The sequence below is a fragment of the Hylaeus volcanicus genome, chromosome 2 (genome assembly GCF_026283585.1).
Source record: "Hylaeus volcanicus isolate JK05 chromosome 2, UHH_iyHylVolc1.0_haploid, whole genome shotgun sequence".
Taxonomy (NCBI): Eukaryota; Metazoa; Arthropoda; class Insecta; order Hymenoptera; family Colletidae; genus Hylaeus; species Hylaeus volcanicus.
Genome location: NC_071977.1, coordinates 12,168,872 through 12,187,946, shown reverse-complemented (window position 1 = coordinate 12,187,946; position 19,075 = coordinate 12,168,872). Strand labels below are relative to the sequence as shown.

General features: G+C 33.7%; 2 protein-coding genes and 1 long non-coding RNA gene across 3 annotated transcripts; 2 read left to right on the top strand and 1 right to left on the bottom strand.

Annotated features, from left to right (window-relative positions):
• Positions 1-3,138: 3,138 nt before the first annotated feature.
• On the top strand, positions 3,139-5,438 carry LOC128872938 (malectin-A). Its single transcript, XM_054116132.1, has 4 exons — positions 3,139-3,782; positions 4,038-4,220; positions 4,301-4,358; positions 4,427-5,438. Exons 1-4 carry the CDS (start codon positions 3,426-3,428, stop codon positions 4,633-4,635), a joined length of 807 nt encoding a protein of 268 aa, XP_053972107.1. The 5' UTR covers positions 3,139-3,425; the 3' UTR covers positions 4,636-5,438.
• A 4,696-nt stretch (positions 5,439-10,134) lies between these two features.
• On the top strand, positions 10,135-18,972 carry LOC128872944 (fatty acid-binding protein homolog 9-like). The gene is made up of 3 exons (XM_054116138.1): positions 10,135-10,474; positions 18,423-18,527; positions 18,841-18,972. Exons 1-3 carry the CDS (start codon positions 10,232-10,234, stop codon positions 18,895-18,897), a joined length of 405 nt encoding a protein of 134 aa, XP_053972113.1. The 5' UTR covers positions 10,135-10,231; the 3' UTR covers positions 18,898-18,972.
• Positions 15,386-18,403, bottom strand: LOC128872946 (uncharacterized). Its single transcript, XR_008456279.1, has 3 exons — positions 18,251-18,403; positions 17,957-18,156; positions 15,386-17,867 (listed from the first exon to the last, which is right to left on the bottom strand). It is a non-coding gene; the product is annotated as an uncharacterized LOC128872946 (long non-coding RNA).
• Positions 18,973-19,075: the final 103 nt, after the last annotated feature.

The window sequence follows — 19,075 nt, the reverse complement described above, 5'->3', positions numbered from 1 at the left end:
AACCTAAATATGAAATAATTATTTCGTTTAGTTCGGTGTAAATATACATATACTGTACCATCACATTTAATAATTATATAATTACCAGCAAAACGTCTGCAAGCTAAAGCTACGGATTTCCTTTCCAGAGTTTCTGGTTCAATCCAATGTGCCGTTACTCCCAAAAAGCTTCTATTTTTCGCCGTCCATATGTCAGCAGTCGTACAAACGAATTGTAATTTTTGTAAGGTCTCTTTTATTTTTAAAATATTTTCGGTAAAAAGTTCTCGTATATGGCAGCTTAGTTCTCTCCTAGTCATAATACTCGTTCCATAATCTGTAATGTAAAAACAACCATGATTTTAATATCGGTTCTATACATATAACTGTTTCATATCCGTTCAAGTTTATAAAATGTACACATTCATTCGAAATTTAATAAAGAATTGCGAGGTTTACAAATTTATGCAAAAATTGCAAATTTACGAAAGCACTCTATTCAAATTTAAAATTTTTGTTTAAATGTATGTAAAATATTTATAAAAAATTTCTAAAGATTATTAATCTTTTACGCATTTTTGTTTTTTATCATAAATTAATAAAAATGTTTGAAAATATATTCTTTCAATTTATATTTTATATTAAATTCATTTATTAATTTAGGCGTGAAAAATATATATATATATATACGTTTCTAACAAAATGGAATGATGAAACCGAAAAATAATTTATAGGATGTATAATATTGATTCTTTATAATTTATTGTTTGAAACAATTACATCTGGATGAGTTTTAAATCCTGAACAAAAGTAAGATTACTATTATTTTCGTATCAATTATGGCGCGAGTTTATATTCGGTATTCGACGAATAGGGAATAACGAATAACGGAAGCACTCTTCCAACATGTTGCTTCGTAAACGGATGCTCTCTTCTAACAGATCTATCATGTTGTCAAAGAAGAGAGCATGCTGAATGGCATTCGTCGAATGTGTGACCGTGCCGTAACATGCAAGTGTGAAACATACCTGAAATATTGAGGTTTTCAAACATTTTCAGAAAATATGGATCTTCAACAGTTCGAAGCGGCGCCATAGAGTGAAGAATGTAACTTATTATATCCTTGTTCAAGTTTTCTTGTGTTATTTGTTGCCATTGATAATACGTGTTGCACGATCCTGAAGTTTCGCCTAGTCTCTTACTACTATTTTTAATTTTTTTTATTCTCATATGTTTACTATATTCATTCAGTACTTCGTCACCGTGACGTCTCTTGAGATGGGATCGAAAGTTGGAAGTTGAATTTAGTTGACCTTTTATCTCAACATTTCTCGGCTGACATTTAATGCAAGCAGCTACGACAGTTTTGTCGGAACATTTTTCCGGGATGATTTGGAAAAATGTACCATCCAAAATTGAAAGGACATTCGTGCCGGACGAAGGTCCGATCACTGATCCCGTGTTTGAGACTGTTTGGTAATTGTTATCTTCTAAAGTGATCAATTTTTCGTCAACATCGCAGTGCATTTCCGTTTTGATGTCACAATGTTCCATTGTCGACCAAGTGAATGTATAGATGTGTGGATATATTGTGGAGCAATATGTCTATATATATTTAAAGAAAACTGAACTCTAATAAGAAAAAACTCTAATTTCGATAACACTTGAAAAACTCTCGCTCTGTGTTATATGATTCCCTACGATTCTTTACTTCCGACTGCATAATTTTCTGTTCGTGTCTGATTCTAGTTCGACCTATCGCACAGCAGCTTCAAGCTACACACAATCCATACACTCGCGTCAAGCATCTTTCCACGCCTTGAAATTCATGTATTTTCTTCGAATCCATTTCAATATCTCGTAAACCAATACCTTAGTCAGAAGTACCTCGATTCACTAATCGAATGTTTGTTCCAAACACTACTTATTTACATTCAGCCATGTGGCCACGCACAGAGTCTCTTGCACCTACAATATACAGGACGTTTTAAAAATACAGGACTAGCCGAAACATGCAAGTGACACCGTGCGAAGAGAAATCGAAAAGTCCTTTACCACTTTGAAATCAAATATTTGGTTTTCGAGATATAAGCAATTAAAGTTTACTCCTTCCCAATCAGAAATAGGCAGAATTTTATTCGAGCGATGTATGACGAATAAAAACTGTGCAGCGATTTATTCGCAACGTTTATTCAATTAAACAGTGATTTAGGTGAGCTTTCATTTCGTTCAACGTGAAACAAAATGTGAATATATCATTCAAATCGGAATTTTTATTATATAACCAATGGATATAAAGGGATCTATATTTTATTCTTTATTTGAAATTTTCTATCTCGATGAGAATTTTAGCAGTGAAATCATCGAAATGTTTTTTTGTTAGCAGGATCGAATTCAGGCATAAAATTTAGTTTAGAGATTACAGGTCAGGTGGCTCCACCAACTGAAGCCAAAGACGAGGAAGAAAAGTACAACTTTATTCGTATAGTAGACGACGAATAAAAGCACCATATAAAATGTTATTTGTAACGTTCGTTCTATTCAACAGCTGTTACATCAATAAGAAATATAATTTCATATCATAACTCTTTCTATTTTTACTTTCAAAAATGATTTTTGTTGGAATATTAAATAATTGCAGTTTTAATTTTCTGTAACATCCCTAAACTGTTTACATTCCACACTCAAATATAATGTTGTATTCATTATCATTTTGACTACATCACGACATTCTTTCCTACTAAACTACTTTATAATGAATGTGAATAGATCTGCCATTAATATGTAAATAAATGGAAGCCTTTTTTCTGAATTGATATTCATTTCTCATGTAATATCATTATCTTGTGTTAGAAAGATATTGTTAAAGTAAGATTTGTACAAAACAAAATTTAAATAACATTAAAGGATACAGATTGGTCTCATACCATATTTACTAATGTTAGCATGTAGCTTATGCTAGATCAACCGATTTACTTTTTAATTAAATAAACTATAATTGAATTCATACTGAATGCTGTAAAAAGAAATTTTCGCAGCTAATCAGAGTATATATAATACAATGTATCATTGTGTACTTGCACTAAAAGTAGTTTCACATGTTCACTGTCCACCTAACCTGACACGTTTACTGACCACGTAATCCTAACGTGGCTACCGTCACGTATGATTAAAAGCGCGTGATTCGTGCTCAGAGAGTGATGATATTTGTTGACAAAACAAGCAACGTGATATCTTAATTTTATTTAAACAACAAGGAATATTTAACTTGATCGAGTAACATGCGGATTTCTTCGCACGCGGTGTCGACGTGTCGTTAGCCTCTAATGTTTCTTTATTTTAATCGTAACCTCACTTGCCGGTCAGAAAAACTTCAAAAACAGAAAGTTATGATTACATTGCCAATCCGAGAAAGTTGAACTTAGCTCTATTATATAATAAGAAAAATGACCACGAGATGGGAAATATATTTATTGACAATATCAACATTATTGTTCGCACTGTGTGTACAAAGCTTTCAAAGTCTGGAAGTGATATATGCAATAAATGCTGGTGGAGAAGCGCACACTGACAGTTATGGAATTCGCTACGCTAAAGACCCATTACTGAGTAAAGTTGGAACTGCATCAGATTATGGAAAGCAGTTGATTATCGGACGAGTAAATGCCATCGATCAAATACTATACCAAACAGAGCGGTATCATCATAGTACCTTTGGATACGATATTCCTATCAGTGAAGATGGAGATTATGTTATGATATTAAAGTTCTGTGAAGTTTATTTTAATTCTCCCAATATGAAGGTAATTGCTTTATATAATGCAAAACTTTTTATGCTTCTTGTAGTACATTTTTATGTAGAACAAAGATAAAACATTAATATTAATAGCATTCTAGACTGATGTATATGCTATAATTTATATAAGCCTCTGTGAATAAGAATAATCTATATTAGCATGTTCCGAGACATTAATACTTAAAACAATCGTATTTAATATACAGGATAAGAATGTGGAGATAAAATTTTTCAATTGTTTTACATCTTGAAATTGTTTCAGGTGTTTGATGTGGTATTAAATGGAGACCATACTATCGTTACTGACTTAGATATCTTTGAAAGAGTTGGCCGTGGTATAGCACACGATGAATATATTCCATTTAAAATTCAAGGAGGGAAATTAATATACAACGACGAAGAGTCTGAAATCTTAGCTGGACAAATCCGAGTTGAATTTATAAAAGTACTTCAATTATTTGTCTTATTTATTTTATATATGTTGGTTTAATTATAGTTTAATTAATTCCAATTAATTAATTGCAGGGTTACAGAGATAATCCAAAGATAAATGCTATTGCTGTTGTAAAAGGAAATATAGAAGGTATTGCATAAACTTCTTATATGTATAATTAAAAATTTCATTTAAATCTAAATTACGATAATTTTTAGATATACCGCAGTTAGGTCCGATTCCTCAGGAACCAGAGGAATATCAGAATATACAGGAAGACGAAGAAGAATCTACAGTTCGCAATCGGCACACGAGTGGTCCGAGAACTCCCGATCCCTATTCCATCGACGACTCTTCTGTAATGTTACCGGTTTTTGTAGCTATTGGGGCATTTATTCCGTTACTATTTTGCCTCTGTAAACTATAGGTGGTGAAATTTTCTGCACAGGAATGCCTTGTACTTAAGAATAATAGTGTTCTTATCAGCTTAGGTAAAATTAGTGCGTGAGGAGATACCTGCATCGATCGTGTATATAGAAACAACATTTTCTTTGTTTTAAGCTACGTTGTCACAAGTTATCAAAGCTATTTATTATTAATTTAATCGAATAGACATATCTGTGTATGTTTTTGTATGAGAAATACTTGAGATGAGGAATAAGATTCGAGATATAGAAAAGGTGATGATTTGTGCAATCACGATTTTTGTTGCCATTTTATGTGTTCACTCGTGAATTATTTAATATTTAGCATTTCGTTGGCAAGTAGCACAAAGGTTTGCACACGTGCCATTCGCCTTTTCTTTTGCGTCTCATCCGAAACTAAGTATTTTTAATACGCTACCGAAACGTTTACTAATTTTAAGAAAAGTATGGAATTCGTGTATTTATAGAGAATTGTACCGAGTTTTAAATGGTAAATATTTCTTTTTTGAGATATAATGTTGTACTAAAATGAACGATATAAAAAAAAATCACGCGACAGTTAAAACCCGGAGTATTTTCTTTTGCTATGCGCACACGTAATGTTTTGATTGAACTTTGTTCCATCGCCTATGCTTAAACGTTTTTGGTATATTTTCGATCACTCTTGTGTGAAAAATGTTGTACCCTTTACACTCAATACATCGTATTCAGTTAGAAGTGGAAGAGAATCGAATAGTCCGTCAAATACCAAAGTGATTTTGATCATTTGCAAATCAGAACAAATAAAGCTGTTACTATTGTCTTATAGTGTCGTTTTCTTCTATCATCAGAAACTTTATATTAGAAAATTTTCTATCCAGATCAGACAGAAAAAAAGTACTTCACAAACATCAATAACGGAACTTTTCGTTTACAAGTTGTAATCTATTTTTATAATTGTATAAAATTAAAATATACTGGGAAATTAGCATAATCATGAAAATTGATTAGGTTTCTAAATGTTTATTATTATTTATATGAAAGAGGTTTTAAAGTTTTAAGTTGATGTCTGCATGTTCGTGTTAATTACAGGCCCGCGAAAAATACGATTCGTAAGGATTCGTCAGGGGAAATTTTATAATTTTATCAAGTGCCTGCAGATAACGAAATCTGGAAGTGTGAAATGATACATTGGACTATAAATGTCCCCCGTGTGATAATGTGATGGATAAATTTATTGATTTTTTAAATCAATTGTTAGATTACACGGAATTTAATTAAATAAAATATTTGAGAGATTTTACCAAGTGTTTCTTAGAATTATAATTATAAAGCCTTCGACGTATTTAAAATTTAGAATTAATAAAATGTATTTTATTATATTTTATTATATTAAATATCTTTGTTTTATATTCATGTATCACATGTATTCAAGTTATCGAGAAAAATTACTAAAATAGTTAATAGTATAATAACAAATCGTTACTTCGAGGGTCTTATTGCCAAGCTTTAGTTAGTTTAGGTATTATCTAACCTCCATTGACCCTAATGCAATTATTACCAGGCATTACCAATGCATTATTTTTATGTATGCAACAACGTTTACTATGATAATAGCAAATTATGCGTTAAGATATGCTATCTTATCTAAAATGACAATTTTTTTCTTTAAAACGTTCATATTATGCATTTTTTGGGGTTCGTACAATTATGACCCTGAGTATCATATCCGTGAAAAACGAAAATTGATCACTTGCAGCTATGGCATCGTTTATATCGAACAAAATTATTATTGTTTCAGTTTCATAGTTAAACATATGAGTTATTTGGGTGAAAAGATGAAGATCGTGAAGTTGAAGAAAGGCTGGGTCACTGTGTTATAATGTATAACGTGTACTTCGCACTGAAAGCAGTGCGGCGAATGAACCTCTTTCCCTGTGAGCACGCTTCAGGATGCGGTTGATAATCGATCGGGTGATTTGCACCGACGAACAGAAGAAAGGACTTCCAACAAGTTCAATTGGTCGTCGAGCACTGCGAAAGGTATTACGTGAGCGCACATGTGTGTACACGTCGAGCGGCGGTGTTCTTAATGGGAATAAGCTCATTCATCCCATATGAAACGGAAGATCACGTGACCTCCGATCGTCTAGGTCTCTGATGTATGGTCATCACTGACAATTAGCTGTCAATTCAATGCCGTACTTGTGTCTCAGAAACCCCGAGCCCTAAGTCTCGAGTGGCAATCATCCCTCAAGAAGGACGAAACTATGTCTCTAACTGTATTATTTAATGTTGCCAACAATTTTTTCTCTCCCAGATATCATCGAGTACAACAAAAGAAATGTATTATGTAAGGGTGAGCCAATAGAATTGTAATGTATCAGGTGTTGAAATTGATTCTGTGCCTTTCTAAGATAAACTTACTATTTATTAAAAAAAAAAAAAAAAAAGATTTATAGCAGTTATATGATCGATCTTTCTTCGGGAAGCATATAGAACACACGTTTGTATTTACTGCGGTTATAAAGGAATCATGAATTACATCACTCTTACAAGTATTCTTTAGAAAATGCTGATTTCATGTTGCTGGCAATCATTTCAATCGTGTTATTGTCAATTTATCGCGATTATGTCTGTTATATTGTGAATTGCCTTTTTATCTGGATCAAGATTGTTGGAGATGTTTTTAAAGTTGCTTGTGACAATGCTCTTTATATATAAAATTCCGATACATTCAGATTCATCACTTTAATACTATTTTCTCTAATCTATATATAATTGAAAGAAGATAAATAAATGTAAGTATAAAAATAGGTTAATAGGTTTTAATATATTTCGTGACATTTTATACTCTATACCAACACTTTACAAGTCGGTAGCCTTGGAATATTTTATCGACTGATCTCCTATTAATCGGTTTTTCGTTATGGCAATTAATACTTTGTTGTCCATTTCTGAGATAGCATTGTAAGCTCCAATCGAATCTAATAGATAAAATAATTATTGTGTCAAAATGAAAAGTATTATCGAACTTGTACGTCTAATCGCTATCGATCGGTAAAGTGTTAATTGGATTTGTGATTGGAATTAACACAATTTAACATCAAATATATAAAAATACAGAATATAAAATTATATGTCGAATGTTGATTTAGTCATTTACAAATCCTGATGGAGGTGTGATATTGGATTGTCTATAACGATGAATTTGCTTTAAGTTAAGGTATTGGTTGTTGACACGAAACATTATATAAATATTAATTTGGAAACGAGTCTAAAAGATGAAATAAATATTATGTAATGCTAATGTTGTAAAAATAAAAAATATTCTTAAATTTACTTATTTGTCCAACAAGACTAGTTTTACACGAGGAGGAATGCTACACACTCCATAAATAAATCCTGCAGCGAGCCAATAAATAGTTGGAGCAAGTAAGTAGAATATGGCGCGGTGAACGCAGATTACATGCGACGATTAAGTGCGCGCGTCGATTTGAATTCATACACATACGCACCAATACTCGCCCCTCCTCTTCGTTTTATTAAAATCACAGACGGGCAGCAACAAGCCAACCAGAATAAAATACAACGAGGTCCTAACGGGATTTTCTTACGAAAAACAATATCGCATTTTTATCTTATAAGAGTGCAGTTGTGCAGATTAGAGGTTACGTGACGATAACGCCAAACGTGATCTTGATAATCGATCGAACACAATCTTTGAAACACTGATTAATTTCTGCAATTTATTGAGATACAATTCTATTGTTTCTTATATTTTTTTGTAAGGAATATCTTCTTGTCGCACTTTCAGGAAAACAAACTTTAATTTCTCGAGGGATGAATTTTAAATGGTTTTTCTTTTGTTTAAAGCAATCTTTATATGTAAATCGATTTTTATGTACGAATATCCTGTCTCGCTTTAATATTGTATATTTTTTTAACTTTAAATAAAAGTAAACGTACACATATATGTGCCAATATTCTTTAAAAAATGAAGGACTGTTTTAAAAACTTGGATTAGATATTTTGAAACTCTTACAATAAGACACAAATACATTTCTGTACTAATTTTTGCGAATAAATTTTAATGGATAAGAATATCATGGCTCTTTTTCTTTTGTATATCTGTGTCCTTATCTTTAATCTATAAATGTTTTCTTTTATCACAGTACCTTGAAAACGTTCAATGTAACAAACCCGACGCCTATTTTCCTCGTTCAACTGCGAGTCAACAAATTACATCGAAATTCTTTTTCAATTCTTTATATTTACTTTATCTCTATTCATGGGCTCCCGTCAATCACAACTCGTTGGATAAATTTGCTAATGCACAACGTTAATTGTCCAGTTAAAGTAGTTAGTCAAATTAGCTGATCGACGAACTCTGCAAGATCGCCTCGCGACACGACAGTAAATACGGCTTTTCATGGAAGCCTTCGACCAACTAGCGAATGAAACGCAACTCGATCGTAAGTTGAATTTAAGGATCGTCGACCATTTTTTCCCTAAATTGCATTTAACTTCATGAAACCTAACTTCTTTTCCTTTAAATGGAAAAAGATCCACTAGCCGTGAGTCAACTAAAATCATACTTTTCGCACACACGCTTAAATACGCATATCTTTTCATTCATAATTGCATGTTTTACACGCATCGGAGTTCGTTGCATACCTCATGTATGCTTCTCCACTAATTAATATCTATAACACAGCCAATCTACGCTATTTCCAATAAATATTCTGTAATTCCCTGAACTACTGTTATATTCCCCATTGCGATTTAGAATATCAACCTTCCAAAAAGTCAACTAAACATAGCTCGCTTCCAGAAGGAAGCCTATTTTAAAAATCTTTCTCAGCTACATCTTTCTTAACGTTACCGATCAATGCAATATCGCAGCAATATTTCCGCAAAGTTCGTGCTGATTATTTGCAATAAATATACAATTCTCTGACCTAATGTTATATCCCCTATTGTGATTTAAAATTCGAACCTTCCAAAAGATTAATTAAACATAACTCGCTTCCAGAAGGTAGCCTATTTTAAAAATCTTTCTCGGCTACATCTTTCCAAACGTTACCGATCATTGCAATATAGCAGCAATATTCCCGTTCGTGCTGGTTATTTGCAATAAATATACAATTCCCTGAACTAATGTTAGATTCCTCATTCCTCAATTCCAAAAGATTAACTAAACATAGCTCGCTTCCAGAAGAAAGCCGATTTTAAAAATCTTTCCAATCGATACCCCCCCCCCTGCCCCCCCTCTCTTTCTCTCTGCAATATTACAGCAATATTCTCGCAACGTATGGACGCAGACGTGAGAGTATTGGTGAAACGTGACGTCGCCGTCTGGTTGCCTGCTGGTTAACGATAATCCGTTCGACACTTTGTCCTGACCGATCGTAGATTGTATGCGTTCGTGTGAGCGTTCGTTCGCCGTATCTACGGTTACACGCACCCACGCACACGCACGCAATCGGACAAGTACCCCGGCGGTGATCTTATAAAAGGATCGGGTGCCGAGCAACCGGCATCTCACTGTTAGCAACAGCCACGTGAAACGTGTCGTAACATTTATATATCTTGTGTATCTTGAACGCCGGTTCGAAAATGGTGCAAATCGTTGGAAAGTACGAATTCGTCTCGAACGAGAACTTCGAGGCGTTCGTGAACGCCATGGGGGAGAAGGAGATGGCGACCCCGTTCTTACAAGGGAAACCCATAATCGAGATTTCGCAAAACGGCGACGAGTGGTCGGTGGTTATCAATTCCGAGGGAAGGACCAGCTCGACCACCTTCAAGCTGAACGAGACCTACGAGGAGAAGCTGCCATCCTTCAATCGCACGTTTCCGGTTAGTCTCGCAATTATTTACTATGGTAGAAGCTCATTTATACGAACATCCGGGGACAAGTTCGGGAGCAGTTTGGATAATATGTAGAGGTCCATTAGGTATTCTCTACATGAGCCCTCCGCCGTGGTTTAGGAGTTTAGGTATATATATTATAAAAGCTATAAGGAGCTTAGAGGGTACTGAACTCAGCTATGGGGGGCTAGAGAGTACTAGACTCAGCTATGGGGGGCTACAGGGTAAATACTGGCTCAGCTATGGGGGTCTAGATGGTACTAGACTCAATTACGAGGGGTTAAAGGGTACTGAACTAAGCTACAAGGAGCTGGAGGGTACGAGACTCGTTATCAGCTATGGGGGGCTACAGGGTAAATACTGGCTCATCTATGGGTGTATAGATGGTACTAGACTCAATCGTGAGGGGTTAAAGGGTACTGAACTCTGCTACAGGGAGCTGGAGGGTACAAGACTCATTGTCAGCTATGTGGGACTAGAGGATACTGGGCTCAACTACGGGGGGGCTAGAGGGTATTAGGCTCGCAATCAACTACGAGTTCATATATTCGAAGCTGAGCATGATTTTGTTCGTATAAACGAGGTTCGTTCGTTCGTTCGTTTATTTAAAGTGCGTAATTTATTATTAGACTGCGGATCTTTATGCATTTATAGGAAATTTGAATGTACAAGTACCTATAAAATACAAACAATATGCATGAATATAAAAAGGATTGAAAGTAAAGTTCATGTTCCATATTCCAAATTTTTTGTTACTCTGTATTGCTATCCTTTGGTATTTTAATGACTGGCAAGTCTCGAACCTTGGGTAAATAAAACGATTCTTTTTTTAAAGTATGAGGTAATTCTGATTTATATCTTGAATATTCGCTCCCAAAATTTATTACTAGACTGCGGATCTTTATGCATTTATAGGAAATTTGAACGTGCAAGAAATTACAAAATGCAAACAATATGCAAGAATATATATAAAAAAAAAAAATGAAAGTAAAGTTCATGTTATAATATTTGCAGAATAAAATAAATTTTTATTTAGATTCAATTTTTGTAGCCACGTTCGCGAAGATTTTATTTTGCATAAAGATCCGCAGTCTACTTATTATATTATACAAAGTTATTGCACTACTGCTTACTTATTACTATTTTATTTCCATTCTTTTTATCATCGTCTTACATGACACCTGCATTGTTTTAATACTGTTTGCAGTATCTCTTATTTCTCATGTATTGGGGCCCGCTGGCCCCTCTCTAGCTCGGGTACCTCGGGGTTGCTAAGCCCGTAAGTACTGTAGCTACAAACACCGCTACAGCCCCTGAAGGTACAAAACAAGGTTCTACTGTACAATAGAACTCCATTAGTTCATATAACAGGAGTTCACGTATTCTCATAAGCGATACGTTGCGTGAGCCGAATTCGGATAACAAGAGCTCACCAAAGTGTTCGTATAACCAAGTACTTAGTTCGGATAAATGGAGTTCTACTGTATTTTATTTTTAACGCCCCCTTAGTGGACGATGAGCGAGGGCCTTTCAGGGGCCATGAGAAGCTCGGTCACGTTTTAGGGCACTCTCCCACTCTTCTACAATTACTTAATATATACATGGAGACAGAAAGAGAGAAAAAGAGATGGAGGATTCCAAAGGAGGGTGTTAAGAAATGCCCATTTTTGGCATCGCCTGGAAATAAAAAATTCATGCAGGATCTTTTAGAGTGCCTCTCAAGGAACAAAAAATGTCGGTATCACTTTTCCTAGAAACGATGGGAAAGTTGTCAAAAATACGTTCAAAGTATGAACGTGATGATAACGGGACTTACGTATATTTTACATTTCGTCGTCTTCTTCTTTGGATATCGAACCGTCTTCGAAATAAGTATTAAAGAACTCAGCAGGCAGATGAATTGAAGCTTGAAATCGAGCAAATCCAAAGTACCATATAATCATGGCTACATGGGAACAGCAACCAACAACGCGTACTCCGACTTTGCATCCGCATAAGTGTGCAAGTATAGCTTCCAGTACGGTTTTACTTTTATCAATTAGCACATATACAAAGTATTTTAAACTATTTGAATGTCGTGAATGCAGTTTCGTTTGAAGTAAAATGGCGTTAATTGGTCCACATCAATCTGGTACTTTTTAAAATCAATATTGTATGGTGGTACTGCGACTTGAAATTCAAAATCTCCGCAGTCATTTTAATTATTAATCATTTTTAAGACGTTTCGATACTCTCGATTAAGTTACTTTGAACCGGGTGATATTTTCCTTGCGGATCGTGGCTTTCGATTCTCTGTAGTGAAAACTCGGAAACCATTAACAGTTGAACAAGTTAATGAATTGAAATTCATTACAAAATATGAATATAATGTCGAAATAATCGCAGGACGTATAAAAAGTCGTTAAATATTTCGAGGACAGTTCGATATACGAAGAAGAAAACGACGAAATGTAAAATAAACGTAAGTTCCGTTATCATCACATTCATACTTTGAACGTATTGTTGACAACTTTCCCATCGTTTCTCGGGAAAGTGACACCGACATTTTTTGTTCCTTGGGAGACACTCTAAAAGATCCTGCATGAATGTTTCATTTCCAGGCGATGCCAAAAATGGGCATTTCTTAACATCCTCCTTTGAAAACGTGATTTTTAGATAATTTTTGGACTTTTGGGGGGGGGGGGGATCGCAAGGTCCTTTATAATGAGTTCTTTTCTACATATTTCTACACGTTTTAAGTATGTACAAATAATACAGTGGGTGCAGAATGTATTCGTATACTGATCAATTTCTCAAAAAACTTTTGTATGAAATTGTAGTTTCTTAACTTCTTTTTTTATAATCAATGATATTTTACATATTCTCGGAAGTCACTAAGATAGATATGGTCCAAACAACATTTACTAGTTAATATAATTTGTGAAATAAACAGAAAAATTCGAAAAGTGGGTAAAAGTATAGAAGCAATAAGTATTTGTACGATTCTTATGACGGACGATTTACAGTAATTTGTAACGTAAACACATTAGTTTATTGCTCTGTACGAATTAGAAAGCATCAAATTTCCAGTAAAGTACTTTTAAAAATGGCTCTAATAGAGGAATGGAAAAAGATCCCACTTCGAATAACTAATAATTTAGTTAATTTAACGCTTAGAAGAGTTGCAATAATTATAAAATCAAAAGGAAATCCCACGAAGGAAGTATTATATATTTGTATTAGGTTGTCCCAAAAGATTCTTTCGCTTTATTAATAAGTAATATATGCACAATATTTTATGTTCTATGTTACATTACTGAATTGTGGACGATTCATTTTGCTCTATTACTGTTACAACATGAATATCTACGAAATTAGATTGTCTATTTATATAAACACGACCACATAAAATAATTGAGCGGAACTCGCGAAACAAACTTTCGGGACAACCTAATACATTCATGTAAATTTCTTTTTTTTTTAATGAAATTTTAATAATTAAACATTTGTGCGAATACTTATTGTTTCAATATTTCTATCGATTAATTGTTTTTTTTTTTTTTTGTTAATTTCATAACTTACATAAATAGCCATTTTTTTTGTACTCTATCTATTCTAGAGATTTTCGAGAGTATGTAGAATGTCATTGTTTATAAAAAAATAAGTTAATAAATTACAATTTGACATAGTTTTTTTTGGAAATTGATCGGTGTACGAATAATCTCTACACCCACTGTACATCTACTGTTAAAATTACAAACATGGATGTAGTATAGGAAATCTTATTAACACTTTATCTACCAGGAGCCTATTTATAATTTTTTTGTTTTAATTCCAGTGTTATTGGTTACTTGCATACAATGTTCAATTTTAGAAACAAACTTGGCTTTGAATGTACCTAATAACACTATGCAGTAATTAGTGTCAGACTAGATTAACGTAACTAACGGAAAAGATTCTCTTCTAAATTCATTCCCATCCATTCGTTACTGGAATCAAATTCTACCCGCTTCTCCGCTTTACCTTCAGTTATGCTTAGGGCATCGAACTCCGAGCAATTGGTTGCTATGCATAGTACAGTAGCATGAGCGGTAATTGACATCGTTTTGCTCGCGGTACATATATTATAATTCAGGCGATATTTAGCGATATTTAGTCGTTGAACGTTGTACGTTATTGATACTGATAACGGGAGATCTTGATAAAATTTTGAATTTTGACCTCGAACGATAACGAGACGATTGGCTGGCTTCGATCGTTATCGTTTTCGTGGAAGGTGAAAGTTGCAAGTGTCGGGAAAATATGACTATGCAATTTTTTGTGTGAAATTTCAGATAAAAAGATAAATCCCTCAGTCGTATCTATTTATCATTCACGTTCATTTAATTCTTGCTTTTCATTATATACTACAACGAGTGTCGTAAAGCTTCGAATTAGAACTTGTTGATATTATTCAGGTTAGGAGTTGTTTAAGAAGATTGCTTTATAATATGAAGATTACTTTTCTTTATTAATAACTGCCACATGTGATCTCCAGCGTAAGACGGAAGAAGACTGATAAAACAAAAGAAGGAAATAAACAAAGAAAATAAAACCTTGAAATAATGAAACTTAATCTAGTCACTTAAAACTAGTGTTACAACCTCAGTCTTACAGTGGCGCTTAATTTAAAAGAAAATAACTATAATGATCATTGTTACATTTACAACAGAACTACAAACCTCTTCAAGTATCAAACAGAATGTCTTTATTCACGGTCGTTTTAACCTACACAGTATCATAACACAGACACGCTCGACACCTACGACGAACGACAACTGCATAATAAGTCGAAAGGATATAATTATCTACACGTGTAATTATTATTTAAATCCATTACTTATTGTCACGGTATTAAGCCAATAGCACATAATCGCCACGCGAATTTCAATATGAAATTGAAACAATACTCGCTATATTCGGTTGTTTATTAACTTTGTGTGAATAATTTATGCGCCTTGTCACACACGAAATAGTGTAAACATTAACAGCAACATCTAAGGACGATTGTTATTACGATTCCGTAATAACAATTGAACGATTGAAATTAAATAATTGTCAACATTTTACTAACGAATTATGCAGTTAATCGTTATAATTATCTTCTTTGTTTAGATTACAAAATTATCCTTACATTAAACAATACAATATCTTGTACATCAGTTATCTCCATAATTAATTACCAGTGCTTTATATTTAATTATTATTTGCAATATGGCATGATCTTATAGTACATATTCGCGCGTATAACTCAAAAACGGAGCAAAATACAGTATAGCCATCTAGCGGCGAGCCTCGAAGCTCAAATTCGCTTGAGTGCGAGGGAGAAAGGAAGCCATGAGCAACAAGGACGGAGAATGCATAGTGCGTGCGAGAGAGAACACTACATGTGCGACAAGGACGAAAAGTGCATGGCGCATGCGAGAGAGAGACCTACATGTGCGACAAGAATGAGACTATGAGCCGCCATCTTGAATACGTACAATGGACGGCTCGGCCGTGTGTTTATCACACGTTAACATTAATTTCTGAACCCTCAAAAGATAATTTGTGCACTTTAACGCAATAAGAATGAAGATTGCACCTATGGGAACATTAAAACACCATTGTTAGAACGGTTCCGATTGTTATTAAATAGTTATTAAGAATAATTGGACGAGGTGATACGCACGGCATCGTTACGGCGGCGTGACAGCTCGAATTAAACGATTGTTTCTGAACAATCTGCAAACATTTTGTGCACTTTAACGCAATGGGAATGAAGACTAGATCGATAGCAACATTCAAGGACCATTGTTAGTGGGATTCTGATTGTTATTAAATAGTTATTAAGAATAATTGGGCGAGAGTGCGCAATGTAATCGTAAATTCCGCGAGCGCGAGAGAGAAAGGAAATATGTGCGACAAAGATAGCGCGAGGCACAATGCTGTCATCTAGCGTACAAGCGCCCAAGCTTATCGAGAACTAGCTTCAGCTTTCCACCGTTAGATGTCGCAACGGTTTAAAGCCTATACAAAAATTAATGGTCGAAAAATAACGTTTTAACTCAATTTTAATATGTATTATACTTATATTATGCTTGTAATATCGTTAGAAATTGATTATTTAATATGTTAAAGCAGTTTATCCAAGATTAATTAAGTACATTTTGATGTCGCCATCTAACTGTGGAAACTTGAAACTATTTCTCGACAAGCTTGGGCGTTTGTATGCTAGATGGCAGCATTATGCCTCGCACTATCTTTGTCGCTCATGTTTCCTTTCTCTCTCAAACGCACACTGCACTCTGCGTCCTTGTCGCTCATACTTCCTTTCTCTCTCGCAGTCACGCGAATTTGAGCTTCGGGTTCCGCCGCTAGATGGCTATACCGTAGTTTGCCCCGTTTTTGAGTTATATGCGCGAATATGTTCTATAGGATTATACCGTATTACAATTAATAATTGCATATAAAGTAATGGTAATTAATTATGCAGATAATTGATATACAAGATATTGTATTGTTTAATGTGAGGATAATTTTATAATGTAAATAAAAAAGATAATGATAACGATTAACTGCATAATTCCTTCGTAAAATGTTGACATTTATTTAATTTCAATCGTAATCGTAATAACAATCGTTCTTAAATGTTGCTATTAATCTATACACTGTTTCGTGTGTAACAGAGCGCATAAATTAATATTAATAAATAAATAGTGGAAAGGGGATGAAAGATATTGTTTTTCTAATTACTTACCTACATTTAGCAATGACTGGCTATCATTCTTCTGCAATATCATTTTTGGTTAAAAATAAGGAAATAGAACAGGGTTCTGAGTAACTAAACTTCGTTAAAAAATACTTTATTAGAACTTCGCAGAGGTAGGGTATGAAATTGAAGGTACATTCATATTTTAGAAACAATCTCCTCTTATTTTTATAAGTATGATAAATTCAAGTTATATATGAGTGTGTGTAATAACAGTTTCAAGATATGTGAACATGTGTTGTACTTAATTAACATGACATACATTTCACATGATGTGTTACAATGTTGGTTCAACGAAATAGTTCTCACAGTCTTAGTACAATTGTATCATATTTATCTTCCTAAAACTAGCTTGTACATTGTTTTATCAAAATTAAATACACATGTGTTTATTTAAACAACATATGCTTATGTCTAACTTATGTACTAACATGTCAATGAAAACAGAATGTAAAGGGATTCTCTCTTCTCACTTTTCTCGTTTTAAGTACATTTGGTTATAAATATATTCATTTCTTCTTGTTCCAATTTTACTGGCATCAATGCAAAAAAAAACTTCAGTTTTTTTGTCCTAAATTATTTCGTTTTATCTCTCACTGTCGTAAATTGAACCTGTTCAGAATGGATTATTATTTTAAATAAGCACAATTTCATTAATAAAGGAATTGACTGGACTCTCCAAAGGAATATGCTATACTTACTGTAAAATGTAGGCAACAATCTCGTGGCGTTTAAAGATCAGATCACAAGTGTTCCCGTCGTGCTTAATGTTGCCATTCACTTATTTTCATAAATTCTTAATATATGAATTACTCAGCGATGACAGTCGGTTCTAGCAACGTGCCTATCATTCTTCCACCTGTATCCATTGTATCTGTGTCTGTAAGTTCAGACTGTGAACCTATAATCAATATTTGTAATAACCATAATGTACATTGTTTTCCTTGAAAGTAACATCAATCTAAATAAAATAATAAAACGATATTAAAATTCACCATTGTTATGAATAGTTATTTAACTCAGCAATAAGTATCGACCCTTTAGTTACTGGTGCCATCGAATAGCAATCATTGTTAGCTATGTTGATATTATAGTGCTACCGATTTAAACTCCATACAAAACTACAATTTACTGTAACCTAAAACACAAATTTACTTTTTTCAACAGAGCGTAGCAACAAAAGAGGGTGATAAACTGAAAGTAGTAACGACTGTGAACGATAACATCACGCTCACTCGTCTCTACGAATTCACAGACACCGGCATGAAAGTTGTAAGTAACATTTATTACATACACCATGTTTCTTCGTGTTCATTTTTCTTTGTTTTGTATATCTAATCGGAATAGTTATATAATTGTTTGCCCATAAGAGCAATCACGAAGAATTATTTAAGTTTTATTGACCAAATAAAGACTGACATTAAAAAAGAAAACGTTAATAATTATAAAGTATATTTTCATCGTGTATTGTAAATTAATAATGATTTCAAATATTCAACATGAATGTTGAATGTTTGGAAGTGACTGTTCAAGAATTTCTTTGTTGCAAGTTAATTTGTAAATTGTAATTTTTTTTATTTTTCAGCACCTGTCCGAGAGCAAGACCAACGTTATGGCAACGCGTACATACAAGAGGCTCTAAATTCAGAAATATTTAGATAAACAACTATGGCTGCTCTTTTACTTTAACGCAAAATAAAAGCTTTTTACAACTTTACCTTTCTTTCTTTCCCCATCCAACTCAGATTTGTTTTTCTTTTTACACATTTAAATCCAAATTTTAGAAATATAAAAATGATCGATGATGATTTCTCCTATAT